The 26,980-nt window shown below is 43.8% G+C and overlaps 1 protein-coding gene across 1 annotated transcript; it reads right to left on the bottom strand.

Moving 5' to 3' along the window:
* Positions 1–359: 359 nt before the first annotated feature.
* ACSM5 (acyl-CoA synthetase medium chain family member 5) lies at positions 360–18,814 on the bottom strand. The gene is given in 14 exon segments (XM_024123507.2): positions 360–497; positions 2,372–2,401; positions 2,403–2,475; positions 2,561–2,688; positions 6,382–6,476; positions 6,621–6,756; positions 7,489–7,501; positions 8,623–8,727; positions 10,744–10,872; positions 12,564–12,732; positions 12,936–13,106; positions 14,978–15,124; positions 15,127–15,187; positions 18,611–18,814. Coding segments are annotated over 14 exon segments (1,599 nt in total).
* Between the last annotated feature and the right edge of the window lie 8,166 nt (positions 18,815–26,980).

Here is a 26,980-nt window from a genome sequence, read left to right as displayed (position 1 = left end):
CATTTCCATCCAAGCCCCTGGCTTTCGGGGAACTTACATTTTGGAGACTCATTAGGAATTCCAGCAGCACCCAACATAAGACAGCCTCAGCTCAAGAGCACTGGTGATGTTGAGCTGGACCTGCATGTTTTCCTTGCCTCTGGTGCCCCCTTCTGGTAGGTATTGGGCAAATCACCAAAGTCCTCTGAATTTCCACCTTTGTGACAAAGCGAATTTGTCCAGTCTAGGAATGCCATAAAGACAAAAGACATAAAGAACAAGTAAATCACTTTGACAAGTATTTTTTTTTCTTTTTAAGGACTAGTGAAATTTTAGGAGGTACATTTCTCTACCATAAACCTTCAGTGGCTCCCTTGAACTCACAGGAGAAAAACAAAATTCCTGGGGTACTTGTACGGAGCAGTCACCCTTTGCACGTGCTCCTGGAGTTCCTAGGTTAGTTTCTCTGGATCACGCGAGGAATAGGCTGGAGAAAGGACTATAAATGCCTTTATCACCTGCTGGAAAAAACAAAAATAAACAAACAAACAAAAAGCAAAGAATCAGGCCTCATGTAACAACTCTTTTCTCCTTAACCTAGCCTTGTGAATAAGTGCTCACATTTCCCGGCCCAACACGAAGGTTCTACCAGTGACTTGGACTCAGCCAGCGAATTGGATACCAATTTTTTTCTGTTGCCTGCCTTTCCAGGATCAACTATTGGGGGTTATGGCTTTTATGGAGTGACTTTAGAATCCTATTTTCCAAACTATTCCCCATACCTGAAATGACACTGTTAGAAGCCATCAGGCTTCCCTTAAGATGCCAATACTTCGGAGAGAGGAGATTCACAAACTCCTTAGGGTTCATTACTTATAGGTTTTCCTGACCAGGAAGGCAGCTAGGTACAGGTTTGGACAGGCAGGATTGGGGGAAAATGTTTATCACTTGCAAGGGGAGGTGGGTCTTTCTGAGGCTGCACGTATGAGTGTCTGCAATCAGCAAGCATTCTGCTGCATAGCTGTTTCAGGCATCCTGAGGGACGTTCTGCACCTTGGCTCTCTCTGCCCTCATCTTTCTTGCAGGTTGCCTCCTGCCAAGGAAGAGAAATAGTCCCAACCTCAGGTACAACAGAACATGGTTTCTGACAGGAATGGAAGAGTTCAAAGGTCAGCACACAACTCTGTCAACAACACCCTAAGTGGTGGTTCATTGTCTTTGCATACTTCCCAGAGGTGGGCGTCTCACTACCGTTTCATGTTCAGATAGATCTGGTTTTCAGGAAGGGCTTTCTCTTACCGCTAAAACTACCAAGCATTTATCGAACACTTTCTATGTGCCAGGCTCTGTTCTGAGCTCTGTTCTGAGCATTATACTTGGCTTAACTTTCAGCACACAGCCATTTGTCATAGCCCCAGTCAATGTGAGGCAGGCAGGACTAGGCAGACTTTTCCAGGCACAATTTCTCTACCCCATAGATGGGATTCTCACCTCGCTCACTCTGTATCAGTGGCCTCAAATTTAGTGGGTGTCGGAATCACTTGGCTAGGGGCTTCTGGTCAAAATGAAGATTCCTTAGGGCTGCATTCCTAGTCGCTTTGATTCAGCAAGTCTCACTTTAGGTCTAGAAATCTATATTCTAAACAAAAATCCCAGAAGACGCAGCTGTGAGCAGTCCAGGGCCCAGACTTGGCAAATCACTCCTCTGCCCTGAGGCTTCTGAAAATGCAGCTTGACCTTGCACTAACTTTCATAAGGTAACTGCTAAAGTATAACTATGTTATACTTTAGGATTATGTTGGATTTGCAGCCAGTGAAAAGTTTATAGGTCTGCCTATGAGCTTATTTCTCTCATACTGTCTGTTCTTCTGGGACCCATGGGAAGGAGTTTGCATTTCTCCTGAGAAAAGCCATCTTATTAAATTTGGTCCTTGTTTCTGACATATCAAGGTCACTTTAGATACTTATTTTGTCATTCCTCAAGCTAGTTATCCCTCCCAGGTTAGCGCCATCAGCAGCCATGTTTGGTGTGCTCACTATATCTTTGTCTGCAAATGGAAAAGGACATTTTATTGGACAGGATGGATGACAAAGCCAGCACCTGCCACTAACATCTCCTACCTAATAGCCCCTTTTGGACACAGTTCCATGTCCATTTGACACCACAGTGTTGGTATCTTCCCATGGTGTCCCTCTAGAGCATATTTGTATCTCTAAAGATGTGAGGGCAATGCTTAACCATAAGGAATGTGTGTCTGTCTGATGGTGGCATTTCAGACTTAGCGGTACCTGGATGGGGTGAGATATGGGGGAAACTGGGCCTTCCAGCTTACTCTGCTGGGTGCCAATAGGCAAAGAACCAGGAAGTAATGCTCTTGATTGGACTAGTTACCTCCCCTCCGATGGGGTCCAGGCTGCTTGCTGACCACAGCAGGCTCCAGGACGGCTGGGTGCTCAGCAAGTGCACTCTCCACTTCAACGGGCCCCATCTGGTAGCTGGAAGAGAAAAAAAAAACTCTTCCAGTGTCCTCCCCTCTCCCATGAAGCTTCAAAGGGAGAAGAAAAGAGCAGACAACTTGACCTTGAGGAATTGATCACATCATTATTTCTTCCCATGAACCAAAAGTAGCGATCCTTGTCCATGTGGGCTCAGTCCCCTGTGATGTAAAAGCCCCCTCGCTCTGACGCTGCTGTCTTCTGAGAATTGTCCTGAAATTCATAGTGAGCCCATGAAGGGCCATCAGGGCACAGTCACTCAGGACACTAGGCCTGAGCAGCCCCATGCGGAAGGCTGGGGACCCCTCAACAGGAAGTCCAGTGGCTAGAAGTCCCCACTGGACAGGGAGCCATGAATCTGTGGGTTTTCCCTCTTTTAACTGGAAGGAAGCTGCCAGGAAATGATTAAGGATAGCGGCCCACTGCCATCCGTAGAAGGGTCTAGGCAGCATATTTGCAGGCAGCGGGGTGGGCACATGGCTATTGGCTCTGTTTCTTAGGATAAAAGAGCACACTGATACGCTTTGTGCTCAGCAGTCACTGAGGATAGAAAGGGAGTGGCTGGCCAAGAGCAAGGGTAGGGGAAAGAGATACAACACCAAACTCTGATTCTCAAAGCTTTAAGTAAAGCTACTGCTCATTAAGAAAAAGAAACAAATTACTGGCACAGGCAGCAACACACATGAATCTCAAGAGTGTTACACTGAGTAAAAGAAAGCAGACACAAACAAATTAATACTTTGATTCTATTTACATGAAGTTCTTTTTTTAACAAAAGGCAAAATTAACCTTCAGTGACAACAAATAATTTAGCAATTGCCTGAGGCCTAGGGACTGACTGCAAAGGGGCACAAGGGAACTTTTTGGGGTGATAAAAGTTGTCCTATAACTTGATGTGGTGATGGTTACACAGGTATATACATTTGTCAAAAGTCATTGATCCGTACGTTTAACATAAGGGCATTTCATTGCATGTAAATTATACTTTAATTTTAAAAACGCATTCTGAAAAATAAAAAAGCTAAGCTGTCAATACCTAAAAATAAATCGAACACAAAATCTGTAAGAAACATACATAGAAAATGTAAAACTCTACAGAACATTAAAGAAGATATACATAAGTGAAAAGATACACTTAATATCATAAAGATGTTAATTCTCCCCAAATTGATCTATAAACAGTGCATCTCCAGCTAAAATGCTAACAGTTCCACAGAACTTGACAAAAAAAATAAAGAAAAAAGCTAAGCTGTCAATACCTAAAAATAAATCGAACACAAAATCTGTAAGAAACATACATAGAAAATGTAAAACTCTACAGAACATTAAAGAAGATATACATAAGTGAAAAGATACACTTAATATCATAAAGATGTTAATTCTCCCCAAATTGATCTATAAACAGTGCATCTCCAGCTAAAATGCTAACAGTTCCACAGAACTTGACAAATCGATTCTAAAGTGTATATGAAAGAACAGAGGACCAAGAATAGGTAAAACATTTCTAAAGAAGTTGAGTAAGAAGGAGAGACTTGCTCTACTAGATATTGAGACTTATGATAATGTTTTCGTGGATAAGGCTCTAACTCTCTCAGGGTAATGACGCTTGTTGTCAGGCTGGGCACTTGGAGATGTATTCAAAGTGCCCCCAGCAGAGCCAAGGCCCTCAGAAGGGAATGTGCTACACAAAGCTTAATAACCATATTCACCCCCAAATTGGGGGAGCTCTAAGCAGCCAGAGAAAATGAATTTTTCCCAAAATACTTAGTGCCACAAAAAAGACTCATGACATAACTTAATGTTAAAAAGTGCATAGTACAAAGTTGTGGTGTGGTGCCAATTATGTATGAAACTATACCTGAGGACCCTTTGCTTGCACAGATTTCATTTAAAAAATGTATCATTTCTGTATTATACAATTATATATCTCTTAGAGAATAAATAGAAAATAAAGATGAAGGAGGACAAAAGATCAGTCTCACTACTCAGATAATCAAGGCTAAAAATTTGATCTGTGTATGGGAACTTTTCATGGCTTATCTGTGATTTTATGCATATACACATTTGTGTGAATACAAAATAGTCTATACATGTATTTCTACAATCCAATTTTACTTCAGTTAACAACCATGAACAATCATGAACATCTCCTCACCAGAATAAAAAAGTGTAATGAAATATAAAATATTTGCATAATATTACCCTGTGTGGCTGTAATATTATTTATTTAAACACTTTCATGTTATTAGAAATTTGGATTCTTTTTCTTTTTAGTCCTTTCCCTTTCCTTTTTTTTTTCTTTGTCTTCTTTTTCTCTCTTTCTCTCTCTTCTTTTTTTTTTAATATACAATGCTGTAATATCATTTATATAACTAATTTCCCACTGTTAGAAATTCAGAGAGTACCTCCACCTTTTTCATCTGTTATAAACAACACTGTAATGAACCTCTGTGCATTTGACAGTTTGTTTCCATAGGAAAATAAGTAGGTTCCTTATACTGGGTATAAAATTGAAATAGGCACATTACTTTAATTAACATGTGCCATCTCAGCTATATGGAATGTATATGCTAATGAGGGGGGAATGAGCTTACCTCGTCAGTCCTACTGACCACTCAGCATTCACAGAGCAACTGTGGCCTGACAATCTCTATTAATTTTCAATGTTCCATGATTCTCATGAAGAGATTTAATATTTTTTTTCTTAGTTAAAAATGACCCAGAAAGAAAACTAACAGCTGGTGCTAGTGACGAAAAGAAAAAGTTGAAGAAAACAAAGGTTCTTTTTAGCAAATAACTTTACAACTTGACTCTCTCAATGGAATGATCACAGACCAGAGAGGTCCTGTATTTAAGCTCTATGAGGACAAGGGTCTTATCTTTCCTGTCCAGTGCTGTATACTTAGTAGCATGAAGTAGGCACTCAGTGAATAAGGAATAAATTCTTCAGGAAAGTCAAGGATTTACTTTCACCTACAAAAGCGATTAGAAGAAAATACATTTACATTTTCACATTATCTCTGCTTGATGGAATTACTATGTTGTTATTGTTATTGTTTTGTAGGTAGATTTCTATGACTTTCAATAAAATACCATGAAAGATTATTTCTGTTGTAATCCCAGAAAAGCCACAAGATACATATACAGCATTTCAAAAACAAATGGACTGATTTTTATCTGCTCCTTCCAATATTGTTGCTGACTGATGGCTTAGTACATACAGCACATGGAGTTGCTATAAAGCTCGGCTGCACGTTTGAATCACCCGGGGAGCTGACGCACATTCTCAGAAAGTTGGCTCTCACCGACGTGGAACTTGAGTATCAGGAATGTTTGAAGCTTCCAAGGGGCTACTAATGAGCATCCAGGACTGAGAACCACGTCAGCAGAGTTTTACAGAGAAGAGTTTGGAGAAAAGAGAGCCCATCATAAACACCAGCCAAGGTGGGTGTTAGGGAGAGGTGATTACTGGATTATCACAGAAACTTGGACTGGAACGCTAGGACACAAGCCCTGACAGCAAACACCTTATCCACACAAGACTTAAGGCAAAAAGAGTCCTGAAGACTAGGCTCTGACGTGAAATTGCAATTTGACCTTTGATAAGTCCCTTCCCTTCTCTGAACCTTGATTTTCTCATCATTAAAATGATGGGGTTGCCCTTATAAATTTGTGCTCTCAGACGCACCCACATTTAAATCCCATGTCCTGCACATACCAGCTGACTGATACCGGATAAGGCACTTCATCGTTCTAGCTTCCTTATCGATAATAGCATCTTAATAATAGTGCCAACCTACCTCATGCAGTTATTGCAAAGGTTAAACGAATAGATATTTATAAAGCGTGGAGCACAGTGCTTGGCACAGAGCAATTCTGTGAAAATGGCCATTCCTTGTCACTTACCAAATAGCAATGGAAGAAACAGAAGGGCCTGGTGGGTCTGACATGGATAGCAACCTCCCCTTTTTGTCCAAGAGGTAGGACGCTGCCCTCATCATCTACAGTGTGGCGGAGAGATCACAGGATGGTGTCTGGATGTCTGTACAGCCAGGCCACCCTGCCAGCCGAGCCTGGTGTTGCTAAGCCAGATGTGTGTTTTGCTCTCCTCTTCGAACCAAGCCTTACCAACAGCTGGGAGAGGCTGCCTACCTGCACATCACACGGTGGGGACACTTTCCCCATGGATCCTGACTTGATTTTCACACCTTTTGGATTGGCACAGATTACAACCCGGAGAGAAGCCAGAAACAATAAGGAGGAGGCTTGTCTTCTTAGTCTCTTTCCTGGTCCACGCCTTTCCTCTCACTCTGCCTTCAAACTCTTTCTCTCTCCTTCTTTCTTCTTCTACCCTCTCTTCCTTTCTCTCCTTCCTTTCATCTTTCCTTCCTTCCTTCCCTCCTTCCTCCCTCTCTTCTTTCCTTCCTTTCTTCTTTCCATAGGAAACAAACACTTACTGAACACTTGAACAGGCACTCACACACAAAGAACTTAAGATGTCATGAAGCCAAAAGACTCAGTTGATCGCCAAATCTGTGCACAGATGACTTTAGAAAATACTGTTTAAGATCTTGGTCTCTGACCAGAGACAGACGTGGGCTGTCCTGGTAGAGACAACCACCTCAGCCATGAGAGTTAGTTTGCTAGCTACGGTGTAAAGACGCAGACGTGGAGAATGGACTTGAGGACATGGGGAGGGGAACGGTAAGCTGGGACGAAGTGAGAGAGTAGCATTTACATACGTACATTACCAAATGTAAAATAGATAGCTGGTGGGAAGCAGCCGCATAGCACAGGGAGATCAGCTCGGTGCTTTGTGACCACCTAGAGGGGTGGGATAGGGAGGGTGGGAGGGAGGGAGACGCAAGAGGGAAGAGATATGGGGATATATGTATATGTATAGCTGATTCACTTTGTTATAAAGCAGAAACTAACACAACATTGTAAAGCAATTATACTCCAATAAAGATGTTATAAAAAAAAAGAGAAGAGAGGCCGATGGGGTTTTGTTACCAGTTTCTCCTCCCTGTGGACAGGGAATTGGCCAAAATGATTTAGTTGGAAACAAACTGACTGATAATAAATTGGGTGGGACAACCACCTGAAAAAGGTAAATTGATTAAAAACTAAAAAGATAGAAAGTAGCCCTCTAGGAATCTGAAAATTCTGACAGATAGTAAATATGTTGCAAAACTATCCCTCCATTCAACAAATTATCCAAAATGTGAAAAATCAGGGATTGCAAATACATTTGCAATCATTTTCCCCTTTGGATCAAATTGGTTTGACTATCATTTAATATTACCAAGTATCTTTCAACCACATTTTGCTTGAACAAATCATTCTGAGTCTGCTTTTGGTCAAATCATGCTGCGTAGATATTCACAACAGATCAACGAATAGGATGAATTCGTACATCATAGAAGAATTAACCTCGAGAATCATGGAAGAACTCACTCTCTTAGGCACTTCATGGCCAGATATATGGGACTAGGGGAGATAAGGGGAGGGCAAGACAACTCCCCTTTTTGGGGAGAGAAGAGAAGAAGGAGACAGACAGTAGGGTCAGTAGGTTACCGATGAGTCTGGGCCTCGCTCTACCTACCCCAGTAATGAGACTTGCCCTACCAGCAGATGTGGCTTTGGATTCACCCAGGGTGGGAGCCATCCGCGGTGTCTTGTCGCCTTCTGTTGGGTGTCCAGTGGCCTTCACTCAGGGAGTGGCTGGCTGGAGTTAGTACGGGACTGAGGGATGGAGCATCTACTGTGGTGGACTTGCTAGTCCCACCAGACCTAAGGCGCTGGCCACAAACTCCATTCCACAGAGGTTTTTCTAATCTCATTGCTGAGGGAATGGCCTATGGGTATATGGGTGTAAGTGCTGAAATTTCAGACTGTCTTAGATCTACTCAGTTCCATCCGGATGCAAATTCCTGGGGGCCCAGAAGTTCATTCTTGAGAGGTGTCTGCAAAGGTTATGTGTGTGTATGCTTGTGAGTATGTGTGTGTGCGTGTGTGTGTGAGAGAGAGAGGGGTAGACACTGAGAGAGGGAAAGTCAGAATGAGAGGGTATGTGTGTTGTGTGGAGTACCTGTGCTACATATTTAGATACTTGGGTCCCCAAAGCACCAAAAATATGGGCCATACCTGGTCAGATCCTCCTGCACAAGCAGCTGGAAGATGGTGGGGACACAGCAGAGGGTGGTGATCGGGAACCTGGACAGAGTCTAAACAAAAATAAAGGCTGGAGATCTTAGAGTTACGAGGGCGGGACTTCATGGAAGTGGAACAGGTGAATCAGGTCTTCATATTTCCATCACCAGAGGAGAAAAGGTGAAAACTATGTGTGGTACCCAGCCTCCAAGATGGCCTGGAATGATTCCCATCTACTGGTATTCAAACTCGGTCCCCTCCCTCAATGTACCAAGTTTGGTCTGTGTGACCGATAGCATAACACAGACGTGACATTAGGACTACAGCTTCCATCTTGGATGTTGTCACTGCCTCTCCCTCTCTTGGTTCACTCAGTCTGGGAAAAACAAGCCACCGTGAGTACACTCAAGTCATCCAATAGGCAAGTTCACATAGTGAGCAAACTGAAGCTTATGGCCAAGAGCCTGTGAGGAATTGAAATTTTCTAAAACCTACAGAAGTGAGTTTTAAAACATAATCTCCAGCCCCAGTCAAGCCTCAAGATAGCTGCAGCCCTGGCTGACATCTTTTTTTCTTATTATTATGGTAAAATAAGCTTAACAAAATTTACCATTTTAACCCTTTTTAAGAGTACAGTCCAGTGGTATTAAGTACATTCATATTGTTGTGCAACCATCAACACCATTCATCTCCAGAACTTTCTGTAATCTTCCCAAACTAAAACTCTCTACCTGATACATGATAAAGCCTCATTTCCCCTCTCCCAATCCCCTGACCATTCTACTTTCTGTCTCCATGAATTTGATTACTCTAGGCATTTATATATTATCTGTCCTTGTGTGCCTGGCTTATTTCACTGAACATAATGTTTTCAAGATGATGTAGCATGTGTCAGAACTTCCTTCTTTTTAAAGGCTGAATAATAATCCATTGTATGTATGCGCCACATTTTGTTTATCCAGGTCGATAGAACTTGGGCTGCTTCCACTTTTTGGCTATTATGAATAATGAACATGGGTATAGCTATCTGCCATCTTGACTGCAACCCTATAAGAAACCCTAATCCAGAACTACCTGTTAGCTGATCCCAGATTCCTGATCATCAGAAACTGGGAGATAATAAATATTTGTTTTAAACTGCTATGTTTCGTGGTAATTTACTACACAGCAACAGATAACTAACACACTATGTCAGGGTTTGGGGGAAATGGAGGGAGAAGGTACACACTAGCCTGTCAAGCCCTAGATGAGTAATAATGATGGTGAGTTTGGTAATGATGATAATATAATCAATACATGTTAAGAACCTACTACGTGCCAGATCATATGCCTAATATTATTTAAGTCTCACAACAACTCTGTAGAGCCATATTATCCCTTTCTTGCCTGCCAATGAGAAACATGAGGCTCAAGGAGATGAGGTGACGTTCCCAAGAACACACAGCTAGCAAACGGAAGACGTAGGATCAAAGGCCAGGTCTGACTGATGGCCCAGCCTCTTCTATTAGCCACCATGTGATACAGCTTGCCTCAATGCGAAGAGCATATGGGCAGATGGTTCCTGTGATATTTTAAGAAATTGTGGTTAGGATGCGGAGGGCAGAAGAAAGATGCCCTGTGTCTTCACTGGGGCATAGATTATAAGAAAACCCTGGAAGGGTGGGCAGGAGACTCTGGAGTTGGGTAAAATACCTATGCTATGTATGCACCACAGACAGTAGCACATAAAGTTGAGGAGTAGGTTATAATTTTCCCCCAAGGTTTTGAAAAATAACTATGGTTTTGACAGGAGCACAGGGAAGAAAGTAGTGCCAGACGAGGCACCCCACAAACTAAAAAATAGAACATGCAATGGTTTGGAGATACGAAGTGGTCTTATGTCTAGGAATATAGCCAGAGGATGGGCAATGATTCAAGATAGCCAGGTGAGCATTAAACAGATTATGGAAGGTCCTGGGAGCCTGTTTGGTTAATATCAGCACCAAAGGAACATTATAGTCACTGATTCATGCCTTTTATCCTGCAAACTCAAAACCTATATCCCACTAACTCCTTTTTACCCAACACATAAGAAGTGTTTTTGTCTCTTACATTCAGGATAAACTTGGCATTAACCTGGGCAGCTCATGCACAAAAATGCAAGATCCATTAGGCCAGGCAGAGAAGAGGGTCCAGGCTGCCTTTACCCAGCCAGTGTCAGTCATGTTCCAGAAGATGTCTGATTTGCACAAGGCCATTCCCCTCCTGCAAAAAATTAAGAGAAAATAAGAACCCTCAGCAATGTTTCTACCTTTAAAAAGGATTACATTATCCTGTTCCCCTATTTGGAGCCTTGCTCACTCACTTATACTTGTCAAATCTGTATAAGAACCATAAAGCCAACCTTTGCCCCCAAAAGCATTTATTCAGCATCTTCTATATTCCTATGCCCTAGGCTAAAGGTATGGAATTAAAAAGACAGATCCTGGGCTCCCCTGGTGGCGCAGTGGTTGAGAGTCCGCCTGCCGATGCAGGGGACGCGGGTTCGCGCCCCGGTCCGGAAAGATCCCACGTGCCGCGGAGCGGCCGGGCCCGTGAGCCATGGCCGCTGAGCCTGCGCGTCCGGAGCCTGTGCTCCGCAAGGGGAGAGGCCACAGCAGTGAGAGGCCCGCGTACTGCAAAAAAAAAAAAAAAAAAAGACAGATCCTATGCTTCCAAGGAGTTCACAGTCTACTGGGAGTGATATATAAGGGAACACGTAATCTCAATATAATGTGGTAAGGGCACTTTATTTATTCGATCAACATTTATTCAGCACTTATTCAGCACTTATCGTTAGGGATATAGAAACAAATGATTAGTCTTGCTTGGAGGGGCTTATAGTTTAGTCAAGTATAAACATAAATTTGGCATCATCCTTGACTCTTTATCTCTCACCTCTTACCAAATCTTATTAGATCTGCGTTCAAAATACATTCAGCATCTCATCTCTTCTCACTTCTTCCACTGCTATTCCCCCAGGCAAGCCTCCACCCTTGCCTCTTAATGCACTGGTCTCTTAAGTGGCCCACTGCCCAATATTCTGAGTTATCCTTAAAAAAAAAAATCAGATCATGTCACTCCTCTGCTCAGAATACTCCAATGTTCCTCAAAAAATTACGTAGAATCACCATATTATCCAGCAATTCTACTTCTGGTTATATACCCGGAAGAATTAAAAGCAGGGTCTTGAACAGATATTTGTACACCCGTGTTCAATAGTAACATTACGGACAAGAGTCAAAAGGTGGTAGCAACCCAAGTGTCCATCAGTGGATGAATGGACGAGCAAAATTGGGAGAGACACAATGGAATATTATTCAGTCCTAAAAAGGAAGGGAATTCTTACACAGGCTACAACATGGATGAACCTTTGAAGGCATTATGCTAAGTAAAATAAACCAGACACAAAAGGAAAAATACTGTACGATTCTACTCTTATGAGCTTCCCAGAGTAGTCAAATCCATCAAGACAGAAACTGGAATGGCTGTTGTCAGGGCTGTGGGTAGGAGGCAATAGGGAGTTTTTGTATAATGGGCACAGAGTTTCAGATTTGCAAGATGAAAAAGTTCTGCAGATGGATGGTGGGGACACCTGCACAACAATGGAAATGTACCTAATGACACTGAACTATACACTTTAAAATGGTAAATTTAATGGTATTATAGTTTACCACCCTTAAAACAACAACAACAAGAAACCCCCCAAAAACCTCCAATGGTTTCTCACCTCACTGAGAGTAAAGCCCAAAGCCTTCAGATCCTTACCTGATTTACCCCCTTGTTAGCTCTTAACTTCAAATCCTGCCACTTTCACCCTTACCCACACTCCTCCATCTCACCTACCTACTTTCTGTCCCTTGGACCCACTAGACGCGCTGTCCCCTGGACCCACTAGACGCGCTGTCCCCTGGTACCTTCCACTAGCCACAAAACTCAGTCCATAGTTGGCCTGGCCGTGCTCGACCATCTTGGGGGCCCCAGTCGTGCCGCTTATGAAGTAGATGGCCGGTGGCTCTTGACTCCTGGTCCTCTCACAGTTGTTCTCTGTGGACGCCTCCCTGTAAAATATAAAAATGGGTACTGCTAATAGTGAAAACACTCATAGTCACAGTAATATCTATAACAACAATACTGGCTACATTTGATAAATACCACGTGTGAGGCACCTGCTGGAAGCTCCAGCTTGAGTTATCTCTAATCTCTACAATCACCTCACAGGGTAGGTATTATCGTTATAACCCTTTGCAGATAAGGAAATTGTGGCTCAAAATGGTTACGTGACTCACTGCTGGCCGACACAAGCAGCTTGGTTTGGAGGGAGGGGCCGCTGGCGCTAATGGCGTCCACCCGTGGAGCCAGGGAGTCACTGGTGATAATGGACTTGGCCCTGGATGTCTGCAGCCAGAATTTGAGGTCCTTCTCTGTCAGCTGAGAGATGCCGGGAATCATGACGGCCCCTGATACCACCCACAGAGGGGGGATGTTGACTGGGCAACAGGGAAGACCCCTGTGAACAGCTCCAGACCAGATATCCCCAGATAGGAGAAAGAAGGGGCTGGAGAGAGTTGGAATGCTTGAACTGGAAAAGGCGTTATTAATGACAACATATTGAAATTCAGAAAATATTTCCAGAGCATTTACGTGCGCTAAGAATTTTACATGCATTATCTCATTTAATTCTTACAATCCTGGAAAGTAGCTGCTATTATTAATCCCACTTTGCAGATTCAAAAAAACTAAGACCTAGACCTTTATGCCTTAAATAAATTAATAACTTGCCCAAGATCACACAGCTAATACATTGTATTAGAGCTGGAATTGTGAACTGAGGCAGGAGTAACCAACCTTAAGAGTCCGTGATCTTGAACATTGTATTATATTGCCCTAGAGATTACCTAGTTGAATGGTTTTCCTTGCCTTTCAAATAAAAGGCTACAATGACTCTTAGTGTTGGGGGTGGGTCCCTTGGGGCAGGGGCGTGGATCTCCAGGACCCCATATTACTTCAACCAAAGCCACTCTGAGGTAGCTGAATTCATCTGCTCCCAAGGGGAAGCGATAAGCAAGCAGAAAGCAGGGACAAATTTTAACGACACTTGAAACACCACTGCAGTATCTCAGAATGCAGGCTGTAAACACTCCACACTCCACTGAGTCCAACATTCTCATCTCACAGGTGAGAAGAAAGAGATTCTAAAATAATCAGTCATCCGGCCACAGCCCAGCCACTGAGTTAGGACAGAAGACAGAGGAAAGAGCCAATCCCTGTGTGTCTGTTTCTTTTCCTCAGAGCTGTATACACTGTAAGGAATGCTCACTTTTATATATTGTGCAAAATATGTAAAAATCAATGAACGCTTCTGCCACCTTTTTTGGAGAGACAATCTATTAACAAAATGGTTGGATTAAGCTTGTTCATACAGAAAGGTTACTTTTCTGATGTGAGTGTGTACCCCTCTGTTTGGCAAACATTATTTGTGAAAACAAATTTCAGGTAGATTTGTCTACGGACACGATTGAAAGGGAGTGGACAACATTCTAAGTGGTGGAAAGTTCCCAGGGGATGGAGAAACCAGCACTCCACGGAAATTAGTTGTCTTGTTTTTGTAAAATCAGCCTAAAAACTCCAGCCCTTTCAACAAGTGTACCAGACAGGGCCAGCAGAGGCTCTCAGGGCTCTGCGGGCTGTGTCCTTTGGCCTCCTCTCCTCCTCTGCTGGAAGAACCACCCCAAGATGGATGGTTCGCTACCCCAACGTTCATGACAGCGGGAACACAAACCTTTCAGGGCTGATAAACTAACTTAGATTGGCTATGAAATTCTCTCATCTATAACTGCATTATTCTCCACACACTGGCAGCTCCCAAACCACAACCGCAAAAAAATACGATTCGTTTGATCCGTTTGGAATCGTTAAAAAAATCTATTTATTTGTCAACATTAAAAGACCGGAAGGTTTTTTTTTCCATAAAAATCCAAGTTTTTTTAATTACAAAAATCAGAAGTTCTGGAAACACTGGCCCTCATTCACACATGGAAACATGCGTTTGGAGTTTGGAAGAGTGGTGGTCCCTGCTGGACGAGGCATGTGAGCTCCAGTTCAGCGCGGTCCTCAGCACTCCCTGCCGCCTCACACTGGCCTGTTTTAATCAGTTACAGTGCTATCTGGCCCCTGTACACAATCAAGTTTGTGACTGTTGGGCAAAGGGGAAGTAAACAAAACGCCACATGGGGTTCAATTTCCTCCATCTCCCAAACCTTGTGGATGCTGCCAAAGCTCGGGCAGGTTGTGTCCGCCCCAACTGGGAGTCTCAGCCCTGCTCGCTGACCTGTCCGCATACAAGCCACACTGACCAGCCGCCACTCCGGGAGCTGAGGGGCCACCAGCATCATTCTGTCTCCAGGCTGCAGGCCACACGTGCCCCCCAGCACGTTAGCTGCCCTCCTGGACTGCTCCCCCAACTCCTCAAAGCTCCCCTGACCTCCGCTCCCATGCCATGGACCCACCAGAAGGCAGGGGTTGGGGGCCGGTGTCCAGCCTAGGCAGCGGTATTGGCAAAAAAGAAGTAGAAACCATTGGTGAGGATTTTTGTTTGCTTGCTGTTGTTTTTCAAATTTAATTTTATTTTTACAATAGTTATTAAATTCACAGGGTTCAAAAATCAAAATATGAAAAGATATGCTTTGAGAAGTCTTCTTCCACCGTTGTGCCTATCCACCTGCTCCCCACTTCACCTGTCTCAGTTAGTAACCAATATTATTAGTTTCTTGCAAATCCTTCCAGTGTTTCTTTAGGCAAATGTTAAGTATATTCTTTTCCCATACCATCTTTTTAATGCAAAAGATAGACTAAAATTCATGCTGTTGTGTCCTCCCCTTTTTAAAATTGAGATATAATTCTCCTACCATAAAATTCACCATTTTAAAGCACATAGTTCAAGGGTTTCTGGTATATTCACAAAGTTGTGTAACCTTCACTACCATCTAACTCCAGAACATTTTCATTATCCTAAAAAGAAATATCTTACAGATTAGTAGTCACACCTATTCTCTCCTTACCAAGGCCCTGGCAACCACTAATCTACTTTCTGTATGGATTTGCCTATTCTGGATATTTGACATGAATGGAATTATACAATATGTGGCCTTTTGTGTCTGGTTTCTTTCACTTAGCATAATGTTTTCAGGTTTATCCATGTTGCAGCATGTGTCAGTGTTACATTCTTTTTAATGGCTGAGTAATATTCCACTGTATGGATAGACCACATTTTGTTTGTCCATTCATCAGCTGATGGACATTAGGGTTGCTTCCACTTCCATAATGTTGCTATAAACATTTGTGTATAAGTATTCGTGTGCACATATGTTTTCTATTCTCTTGGATATACACCTAGGAGCATAATGCTAGGTCATACAATAACTCTATGTTTAACTTTTTGAGGAATTGCCAAACTGTTTTCCACAGCATCTGTACCATTTTACATTCCCACCAGCAATGTATGAGCGTTCTAATTTCTCTACATCTTTGCTAACCTTTCTTAGCAAACACTTTTTGTTTGTTGTTTGTTTTATTTTGTTTATTTCTTTTATTTAACACTTTTTTGTTTTTGATTTGTTTTTGTTTTTAACTGTGTCACTCTGAGAGAGGTGGTTGGGATTTTATTCCCCTAATGAATAAAGATGTCGAGCATTTTGCCACGTGTATATCGGCCATTTGTTTATATTCTTTAGAAAAATGCCTATTTGAATACTTAGTCAATATTTTAATTGGGTTATTTATCTTTTTTATTGTTGAGTTTGAATTCTTTATATACTGCAGATATGTGCAACATATATATAGGTGTGTACATATATACGATCTATGTATGTATATCAGATATGTGATTTGCTAATATTTTCTCCCATTCTGTGGGCTGTCTTTTCACTTTGATCTACAAATACTAGAAATTTTCATGAAGTTTGATTTATTTATTGTCTTTCATTGCTTATGCTTTAGAAACCATTACCTAATTCAGGATATGCACTTATATTTTCTTCTAAGAATTTTATAGTTTTTGCTCCTTCATTTAGGTCATTGATCCATTTTTGAGTTAATTCTTGCATGTGGTGTGAGGTAAGGACCACATTTATTTTTTGCATGTGAATATCCAGTTGTGCCAGCACCATTAATTGGAAGGACAATTCTTTCCCCATTGAATTTTCTTGGCACCTTTGTTGAAAACCGATTGACCATAGATTTATGGGTATATTTCTGGATTCTTAAATCTATCCCATTCATCCATGCCAATCTTTATGCCAGTACCACATTGTCTTTTTTTTTTTTTCCACACAGTCTTGATTACTGTAACTTTGTAGTAGGTTTTGAAATGAGGAAGTGTGTATACACCAGTTTTGTGTTCCTTTTTCAAGATTGTTTTGGTTATTATGGGTCCCTTGCATTTCCACATGACTCTATGGACAAGACTGTCTATTCTGCAAAGAAGTCCACTGGAATTTTTGTAAAGCTTACATTGAGTATGTAGATCACTTTGGGATGTATTGTCATTTTTCTGTAACTTTATAATTTCTGCCTTAATGGCAATTAAGTTTTTAAAAGTGCAGTTCAACTTATTCATACTATTCCTTTATAAAAGGCAGACTTCAGGTAAGCTTTTAAATGCATGCATAATGTAGAGGATATTATTTTCTGGCAGTTCTTTGTTCCTGAAAGTTAAACATCAGATGTGTTTTAAACTTTTGTCAGAATAGTCATGAAGGATATGTTATTTTTACATAATGAGGTAATATCTCAGGGGTGTGCTCACTGAGATACACCAAAATCGTAAAAAAGTTTTTCTTTAATAAATATTTCCTGGATTACTCTAGCCTTTGGCTAGTTTCTAGAGTTCTGAAAAGTTGATTATGACCACTTTTCTAAGGTTTTTGTTGCTGCTATTATGGAGAAAAAAATTTTAGAAAGTCCTTATTCCATCATTTTTTCTGACTTGACCCTGTTTGTTTGATTTTTTTCATTAGGAGAAGTCTTCTAAGGATGAGCTTAGTGTAGGCTCGCTCGGCTTACACGCTGTAGACAGGAAAGGAGCACCCTGACTCCATCTCTTATTTCTCATTTAATTCACACACCTCCAAGTGGCATATGAGTCCCTTTTTATAGGTTAGAAAACTGAGGTCCAAGGCGCCTAGGGATTTGCTCAAGGTCACACTTCAAGCGGATGAACCACATCTATTTGACAGCAAAGCTTGCTTTTACATCTTAGTCATTCTCACACCTCCTCCATAAATTTTACCATATCCACTAACAGTAGACTGTTATTACGTCTACTCACAGTAGTACTTGTCTCATCTTTTTTTTAAACAAGCTCTTCTTAAAATTAACATAAATAAATTTCTTTGAGATAAAGTTTATATTCTCCTACTACACATAAAAAGTACCTTTAACATAGAATTCAGAGAGAGGTATGACAGACACATAAGGAAGGGAAAATGAAGAAGGAAGCAAATGCACAGAGACACCCAAAGAAATAGAGATCATCTGAATTCACTTCTATGTATCTGCTGTGATCTGTGAAAAGCTTTGAGCCTGAGCCAAGCTCTCTCCTTATTTAAAGGGGATGTGCACCATGTGAGGAAGATACTAAAAACAGACTAGGAGTAATACAAACCTTTCTCCTTCACTTGCTCAGAATGATCGGAAGGGAATCAACAGGGGCGTAACTCTCTCCCTGTGTGATTTGGGCTCAGGAATGTGAGACACGCTAGGGATTGGGCAAGGGTGTCTAAGGCTCAAAGACTTGGTCGTGATTGTTTTTCTAAGGTTAAATGCTAAGAGTTTAAATTTTAGGACTTGAGAAACAACCAAGTCAAAATGTCCACATGTGTTGTAGCCCTGAGTCTCACTGGGGTGCCCAAGGGCAGACGGAATCTGATGCTCAAGATGGACCCTGGGACACAGTGACCTTCACCCTTTCCAGCTGACTCCACCCATCCAGCACGTCATGGGCAAAGTTGAAGTACTCAGGCACTGGCTGCCTGCCCAGGCTGATGACTTCCCAGGTGACCACAATCTTCTGAGGGACAGGTAGAGGCGGCAGCTGCCCATGAGATGCACAGATACCCCCGGCATTTCTCAGAGCCTGGAGGCCCAGTCCTCTTAGCCATAGCCTCATGTTGCCTCCTGCCCGTCACCAAAGAGGAGAGAGAGCATCGTCATGAATTCTGGGCTTCAGGGAGACTCTGAGGTTGGAGAGAAGCTTGTGGTCAGCCCTATAGGGTGAGCACGGCACATATTGGCTTGTAGAGCAGAGTCTTGGGCTTTAGTCTGAGTTCCATGGTGTGATTTTGATCATTTCTCCTCCCTGGACATGAGGGCTAGCTCTTCCACCTCTCACTGTCTGTGGATCTCTGTGGATCTGAGCGCAGGAACTCAGAGCCTGCTTCCCAAGGTTCAGTCCTTCCAAGCGAATCCCTCAAAAAGCCTTTGGCAAATCCTGAACTGGCTTGACAATGCGGAAGAAATCTCCAGGGCAGCACTCTCGGTTAGAAATGTGATGTGACCCACACGTACTCGTGTAATACACAATTCTCTAGTAGTTTCATTCAAAAAAGTAAAAAGAAACAGGTGAAATTCACTATAATACACTTTACTTAACTAGCTATATCCTATAATTTCAACATGTAATCAATATCAGAAATTATTAGAGAGAGATTTCACATTTTTTGTTGTTGTTGTTCTTAATTCTTTGAAATCCAATGTGCATTTTACACTTACAGGCACACTTCAGTTTAGACCAGCCACATTCAAATGCTCAAGAGCTACACGTGGCTAGTGGCTACTGTATTGGACAGAGACGTTTTAGTGCCTGGCTCTTCAGAAGTGTGGCCTATGGACCAAGGACAACAGCATCACCTGGGAGCACGTTACAAAGGCAGAACTTTAGACCCCACCCTCGACCTGTGGAATTAGAATCTGCATTTTAACAGGAACCCCAGGTCAGTCGAGCACATTAAAGTTCGAGAAGTGAAGCAGTGGCCTCGGGACTGTATCCCCAGTTTCTTTCTGCCAAGTTCCTCTTGGTAATAATAATCATAGAATATGGGAATAATAACAGCCATAGACTAAATGTTTGTGTTCCCCCCCAAATTCATATGTTAAATCCTAACCCCCAGTGCAATAGGGTGAGGAGGCTGGGCTGCTGGTGGGTGATTAGGTCATGAGGGTGGAGTCCTTGTAAAAGAGACCCCAGAGAGCTCCCTTGTTCCTTCCGCTTGCTGAGGACACAGCTATGAACCAGGAAGCACGCCCTCACCAGACACCAATCTGCCCATGGTGCCTTGATCTTGCACTTCCCAGCCTCTAGAACTGTGAGAAACAAATGTTGTTTAAACCACCCAGTATACGGTATTTTTGTTAGAGCAGCCCAAACGGACTAAGACAGTAACCAACAATAATAATGTGTCATGGTAACAGGAAAAGCAATAATAACTGTCGTCTACTGGAGGCTTACGGTGTATTAAGCATTTGAAAAGCGCTTTATATTTCCTTAAATCCTCATAACAACTGTATGATGTGTTATAGTCTCTATTTTATAGATAAAGAAAGTGAGGCTTGGAGGGGAAAAGTGACTTCCAGGTCTCACCTCCCAGAAGGCTAGACCCCAGCTTCTGCTGCGGCCACCAGCCCTGCAACAGGGGTCGGCGTGTGAGGCAGGACTTGCTTTCCCTCACCTCCCTCCCCAACTCCTCACCTCCCTCCCCAACTTCCTCACCTCCTTCCCCAACTCCTCACCTCCCTCCCCAACTTCCTCACCTCCCTCCCCAACTCCTCACCTCCCTCCCCAACTTCCTCACCTCTCCTTCGCTCTGCCCCAAGCCCTTTCCTCTGCCTTTCACTCCTGGATTCCGGGGGGGCCCCTTGACAGCAGGTAATTAGAATCCCAGGCCTCCTTCCCAAGTGTACAATGCCATTTCAGGCCCTGCCCGCTTTAGGCTTAATCAGCAAGGGCCTCAGGGGCAGCTGACACCCCCTGCTGAAGGATTTCTCTCCACAGTGCCTTGTTCTTGAACCCAGGAAGTGAGAGGACTTCTAGGTTTTGCTTCAGCTGAATGCAGGCCTTAATGCCTGTAAACGTTCGGGCTCCTGGGAGCGCCGGTAAAGGCAATTTGCTGACTCAGCCCCCCTCGGGAACTTTGGCCCCAAACGCAGCCAAGAGAAGGCAGAGCCCGAAGCCAGCAGGGGACACGTGGCTTCAGCTGGTCAGCACACTTGAGCCAGCGGGCACGGCCCCGCCACCTTTAATCACAGCTGGGAGATGGTACTGCAGCCCCAGCGCCTGCTGGGTGTCCGGACCTGGGGGATATTTTCCCTGAAAATTCAGGTCATCATCTAATCCAAAAAGAGAACAGGAACTTTATTATATTTTAGCAGAAAGGAGACAACAGTGACAATAATATAAATCAAATCACGTCCCTTTTCTGTGCAAAACTCTCTAGAGACGGGAAGTAGATTAGCAGTTGCCTGGAGCAAATGGGCACAAGGGACCTCTTTGTTGGAAATGTTCTAAATTTGGAGTGTGGTCAGAGCTGCACAACTCTGTAAACTTACTAAAAGAAATTAATAGTGATACAAATAATTGTACACTTGAAATGAGTGAATTTTTGGTATGTAAATTATACTTAAATAAAGCTACTAAAAAGAACAAAGTCTCCTCTGGCTCCTGTGTCTCTCAAAGGCAAAGTCTTGAAAACAGCTCTCACCTGGCTCGCTGGGCTGCAGTCACAGTGGTCTCCCTGTGGCTTTGAAGTCCTGGCTTGGGGTGGGGTTGTTGGTAAAGTGCTTCTCTGAGAACAAAAACTGCACAGTGACTTGTAGTGTTTGCCAGTATCTATGGTGAAAAATTCCCACCATGGCCAGTTTTGATTCCCACCAGTTTCAACTTATCAAAGTTTAACAACCGGCCTGCAAAGTTTCTGAAAATTAAGAGGCTCTCAGGTGGCCCTGCAGGCCGGCTCCAGCCAGCACTGATTCAGGCCTTCTTGCGGGCTCCTCCGCCAGGACGCTCCATGCACATGGCTCACTGCCTTGCCACCCACAGGGCTCAGCTCACAGACCTTCAACCAACTGCCTCAACGAAAGTGGAACCCTCTCCCATCGGACGCGTCCTGCCCGCCATTCTCTGATTGATCTTCCTCCCCAGGATTTATCACTTTCTAACAGTCAGTATATTTTATTTTATTTTTTATAAATTTATTTTATTTATTTATTTTTGGCTGCGTGGGGTCTTTGCGTGGCTTTCTCCAGTTGTGGCGAGCGGGGGCTACTCTTCGTTGCCGTGCGCTGGCTTCTCATTGCGGTGGCTTCTCTTGTTGCGGAGCACGGGCTCTAGGCGCACGGGCCTCAGTAGTTGTGGCTCGCGGGCTCTAGAGCGCAGGCTCATTAGTTGTGGCGCACGGGCTTAGTTGCTCCGTAGCATGTGGGATCTTCCCGGACCAGGGCTCGAACCCGTGTCCCCTGCATTGGCAGGTGGATTCTTAATCACTGTGCCACCAGGGAAGCCCTCAGTATATTTTAAAATATGTTTTTATTTTTTCTAGCTTTATTGAGTGATGACTGACAAATGGAATGGTATACACTTAAGGTGTACGTTGTGCTAGTTTGATACATGTGTACGTGGTGTAAATGATTACTGGGACAGGGCTTCCTGCCTTACAGGTACTATGCTGCTCACTTTGCATGTATCATCTCGTCTAACAATCCTCCTAGGTGTTGTATGCCATTTTACTGGTGAGGAAACTGAGCCTTAGAAAGCATAAATGACATGACTGAGACCACACAGCTGCTTAGGAACAGAGATGGCATCCAAATTCCAATCTATAGGCGCCTTTGATGCCACACCCAGTACCCCATAGTGTGTTTTGTTTCTGGCCCTTCTTGTGACCTCCAGCCCTCCTCCCCCCACTCAGCATGGGCAGGGCAAGCCCCCCTCTTACTCAACAATGGCCTATTCTTCTCCAGGGCCAGAACCCCAGAACTCAGAACATTGCTGCTGAGGATGTTCTGGCCTCAGTGTGTCCAGGAAGGGACTCCACTTCTGCCTCTGGATTTACACCCAGCTGCCTTCGGGTCCTGCTCTGGTCACAAAGGGAAGCCAGGAGCCTGCTCTTCAGGCGTGAACTTCCCTCCTCAAGGGCCACAGAGTGTGCTGCCCCGGCCCTGGCTGGGCCCCAGTGGGCCTGAGAAAAACCAGGCTTCCTGCAGGTATGAGCTTGAGTGAAAATGGCAATTCTGACTGAAGGGCCCTGCCCTGGCAGCCTTCCTTCTCCAAGAAGGTTATAAATTTAAGTGTGAATTTCAACATAAATGGCTACACATTAGGATCACCAAGGGGGCTTAAAAAAAAAAAAAGATGCCCAGACTCACCCGACCCCAGAGCAATGAAATTGAATCCAATGCGTTTTGAGTTCAAGTTCTTTTTAAGAGCCCGGGGAGATTGAAATGCACAGTCATGATTGAGAACCACTGAAACAGACCAGGGGGTTTGTGTGACAATTAAATTAGGTTATTTGTTCATTCATTAATTCGACATACACTGAGCTCCAAATCTGGGCCGGGCACCATTCTAGGAGGAGGAGAAACGGCCGTGAACAAAGGCCCTTATATTAAAAAGTCAGAGATATAAACAAGATGCCCTCAGAAATAATAATACAAAATTTGAAGCAAGCAGGGATAATGTGGCTGAGAGTACTCAAAGCTGAGGTTGGGGAGACAGAGTGGCCTGGAGAGACCCCTCTGAGTTGCTGGTGTTTGTACCGGGACACTTCAGAAAAGGCTGAATGAAGATCAGGGTAAGGGGTTCCAGGCAGAGGCAAAGGCCCTGAGGCAGGATGTGCTTGAGGAGAGGAAAGGAGACCAGCATGCCTGGTGCCCTGTGATTGGGGGGAGAGAATGGAGTGCCAGCGTCAGAGGGGAAAAGGGCTTTGGAGGCCAGAGCTGGCCAGAGGGGCCTGAGAGAACAGACAACAGGGTTGGGTTGTCTGAGACGACAAGCCATGGACCTTTTAGTAAGACAACAATGCGATCTACATTATGTTTAAAAGGAAAATTGCTAACTGCTGTGTGGGGACTGGATTGGGGAAGCAAAGAGAATAAGCAGAGTGGTCAGAAAGGAGGCAGCTGCTCCAGCTGGACGAGGGCCGGCGGTGCTGGGACAGGGGCCCTCTCTATGGAACGCTGGCGGAGACAGCACACGCTCAATGGTCAGTGTACTGGCTGGCAGGTAGGGAGCCCCTCCGTGTTAGCTCTTCTTATTCTCAGTCTTATTAATAAAAGTTTCCCATCACGGCACTCCCCTGGAGTAGGTGGTGGGGGGAGGAGGCTGGAACCTGTGGGACTGGGGCAGACGGTGCCTGAGGAGACACAGAGGGGCAGCAAGGGATGCCCGGCCAGAAGGGCAGGGACAGGGAGAACTGAGGTCCACAGGCCCGGAGAACAGAGGGGCCCAGGTGGGACTGAGGTAACAGTGCCAGGGGTTGAGCCAGAATGTGGTCCAGAGTTTGACGGGAGCCCTGTGATGAGGTAGGACGGAGCTGTGGCCACAGTCAGTTTCAGGAGAGAGTGCAAGAGGAAGAGAGACAGAGACAGAGACAGAGAGATGACTCTCTCTGCCACCCCCCATCTACAACCTGCTCCCAGAAAGGCAAATAGTTCACTTCTTTGCTTCCTTCAGTAAAATGTCAGCTTCTGAGTGAAGCTTTCTATGTGACCCTATTTAAAATGTCAATACCCCCCTCACCTTATCCCTTTCAAATCTTCTCTGATTTACTTTTTCTCCTTAGCACTTACCAGCATGTGACATACTTGGTATTCTTTCTATCTCATTCACTTGTTCCCTCTTCTAGAATATAAGCTCCATGAATGCAAGAACTGTTGTCTATTTTGTTCACTTCTGTACCTAAAATGGTACTTAGCACACATGGAGACCTTAAATAATATTTGATGAATGAACAAACAAATGAATGAGTGATTGAGTGGATGAATGAATGATCAGGAGTTGGGAGGACTGAAGTAGGCCGTCTGACGGTGAAGGGCTTTCCGCACAGCTCAAGGGGCTCGAGCTCCATCCCGTGAGACCTGGGGCTCTGAAAGCGTTTCCAGCCAGCAGGAAGCCTGGCTCTTCCCTCTCGGGGGTTTCCCACTTCTCCCTCCCCATGAATTGATCAGGAGTCCCTGGGAATCCTGTGTCAAAGACCTGTGAGGGGAGAGCGTGGTAGGGCAGCCTCCACTGCCTCGGCTGCTCTCAGATGCTGGGTCACCCGCTGGGATGGGGGGAGGGCACGGCAGCACAGGTCTCCCGAGTCCTGGCGTGGAGGTGAGCCCACAGGCCCAGGCTTCCCTTCCCTCTGGCAAGTGTTATCCAGCTCTCTCAGAGAGGGTCTAATAACCTCAAGTCTTGAGGTTTCTTTCCGAAAGGCCTATTGGCACTTTTGCAAATCCCTCCCGCCCCTGCCAAACAAGAGATTCTGTGTGCCAAGGGGTTTGGAAGGGGTCCCCGATAGTCAGTTGCAGGAAGGTTCTGGGTGGCCCTCACTGCCTTATGTTTACATAACTGAGAAGCGGTTATTCTAGTGATTTTCTGGAAACTAAAATTAACTCTCTAGTACTTTGATGTCTCCATCTAGGCAAAGAACTTTTAGATGACACTTTCTTTTGCAAGCACATGATTCAATGAACAAATAAGCAAACAGGTGCCGACTGGAGAATGGTGCTCGCCACCCAGTTCCACAAGAATTACATTAGTCACTGCAGCGGCTGACCTTAAACGCACCCTGAAAGGAGTTCAGGGCAAAGATGAGGAATGAGACACTCTGTGGTCTGGGAAAACTGGCAGAACAGGCCTTCAGATAGTTAGATATTTTCAGGAGAAATTTTTATGAACACAATTTCTTGCATCTTCCCATACTTAGAAAAGCACTGAAACCAATAACTAGGGCTTTGGTTCCTTGCTGAGATGTGCGTCTGATTGCACGCACGCTCCTTCACCAAAATTACGTATATACTGACCTCCCCGCTTACATCTTCTGAGCAGTTTCTCAGAGCCATCTGAGAGGCTGTCTCCCTAGGCTATAGTCCTCAGCAAGACACGGAATAAGCTCAACTCACAGCTCTTATGCTGTGCGTTTTCTGCCAAGTCAACAAAGGTGAATTAATACTAGAAACAAAAGTTCCATCTAATAGTCATCACATTGTACCAGACTTACCCAGGGCTAACAAGTGTCATGGTACCTGGTGGGCCGTGGGGCTCAGCAGATGTGAATCATACGCACCACTCGTCTTTCCAGAAAACCAGGCTCTCCACCATGACGACTTCATCCTTATCTCAACTCTCTCTGTATTGATTTTATCTGACCATGTGGTTCTCATCCTACAGGCTGCAGGACAGAATTACCTGGAAGGCTTAAGAGACATGACAAGCAATGACAATACATGGGTCTCAATTGGATTCTGATTTAAACAAACTTAAAACTTATGAAATAATCAGAGTAGTTTACTGTCTGGATATTCGATGATATGGGAAATTATAGTTAATTTTGTTAAGTGTGATAATGGTGTTGTGGTTATGTTTTATTATAAAATCTTCATCTTTTAGAGACTCATAATGAAATAGTGATGGATGAAATAATAAGATGCCTGGGACTGGCTTCAAAAATAATCCAGGGCAGGGAGTCGATGGGAGTATAAAAGAGATAAGATTGGTGATGACAATAACAGAGGTTGAGTGATGAGCTACCTTGGGGGCGTGTTATACCGTACCATTCTATTTTTGTTTATGTTCAAAATTTTCCAAATAGAAAGTTAAAAAAAAGAATCATCTGGAGAGCTTTGAAAACATACAGATATCTGGACCCCACCTTGAGCAATTTTTTAAAAATAGATCTTTGTTAGAGTATAATTGCTTCACAATACTGCATTAGTTTCTGTTGTACAACAAAGTGAATCAGCCATATGCATACATATATCCCCATGTCCCCTCCCTCTTGTGTCTCCCTCCCACCCTCCCCATCCCACCCCTCTAGGTCACGGCAAAGCACGGAGCTGATCTCCCCGTGCTATGTGGCTGCTTCCCACTAGCTATCTATTTTACATTCGGTAGCGTATGTATGTCCATGGCTATGTGCTGCTTCCCACTAGCTATCTATTTTACATTCGGTAGCGTATGTATGTCCATGCCACTCTCAATTTGCCCCAGCTTCCCCCTCCCACCACGTGTCCTTAAGTCCATTCTCTATGTCTACGTCTTTATTCCTGCCCTGCCACTAGGTTCAGCAGAACCGTTTTT

This window comes from Physeter macrocephalus, chromosome 14 (assembly GCF_002837175.3).
Source record: "Physeter macrocephalus isolate SW-GA chromosome 14, ASM283717v5, whole genome shotgun sequence".
NCBI lineage: Eukaryota > Metazoa > Chordata > Mammalia > Artiodactyla > Physeteridae > Physeter > Physeter macrocephalus.
This window is presented reverse-complemented; position numbering and strand designations above follow the sequence as displayed.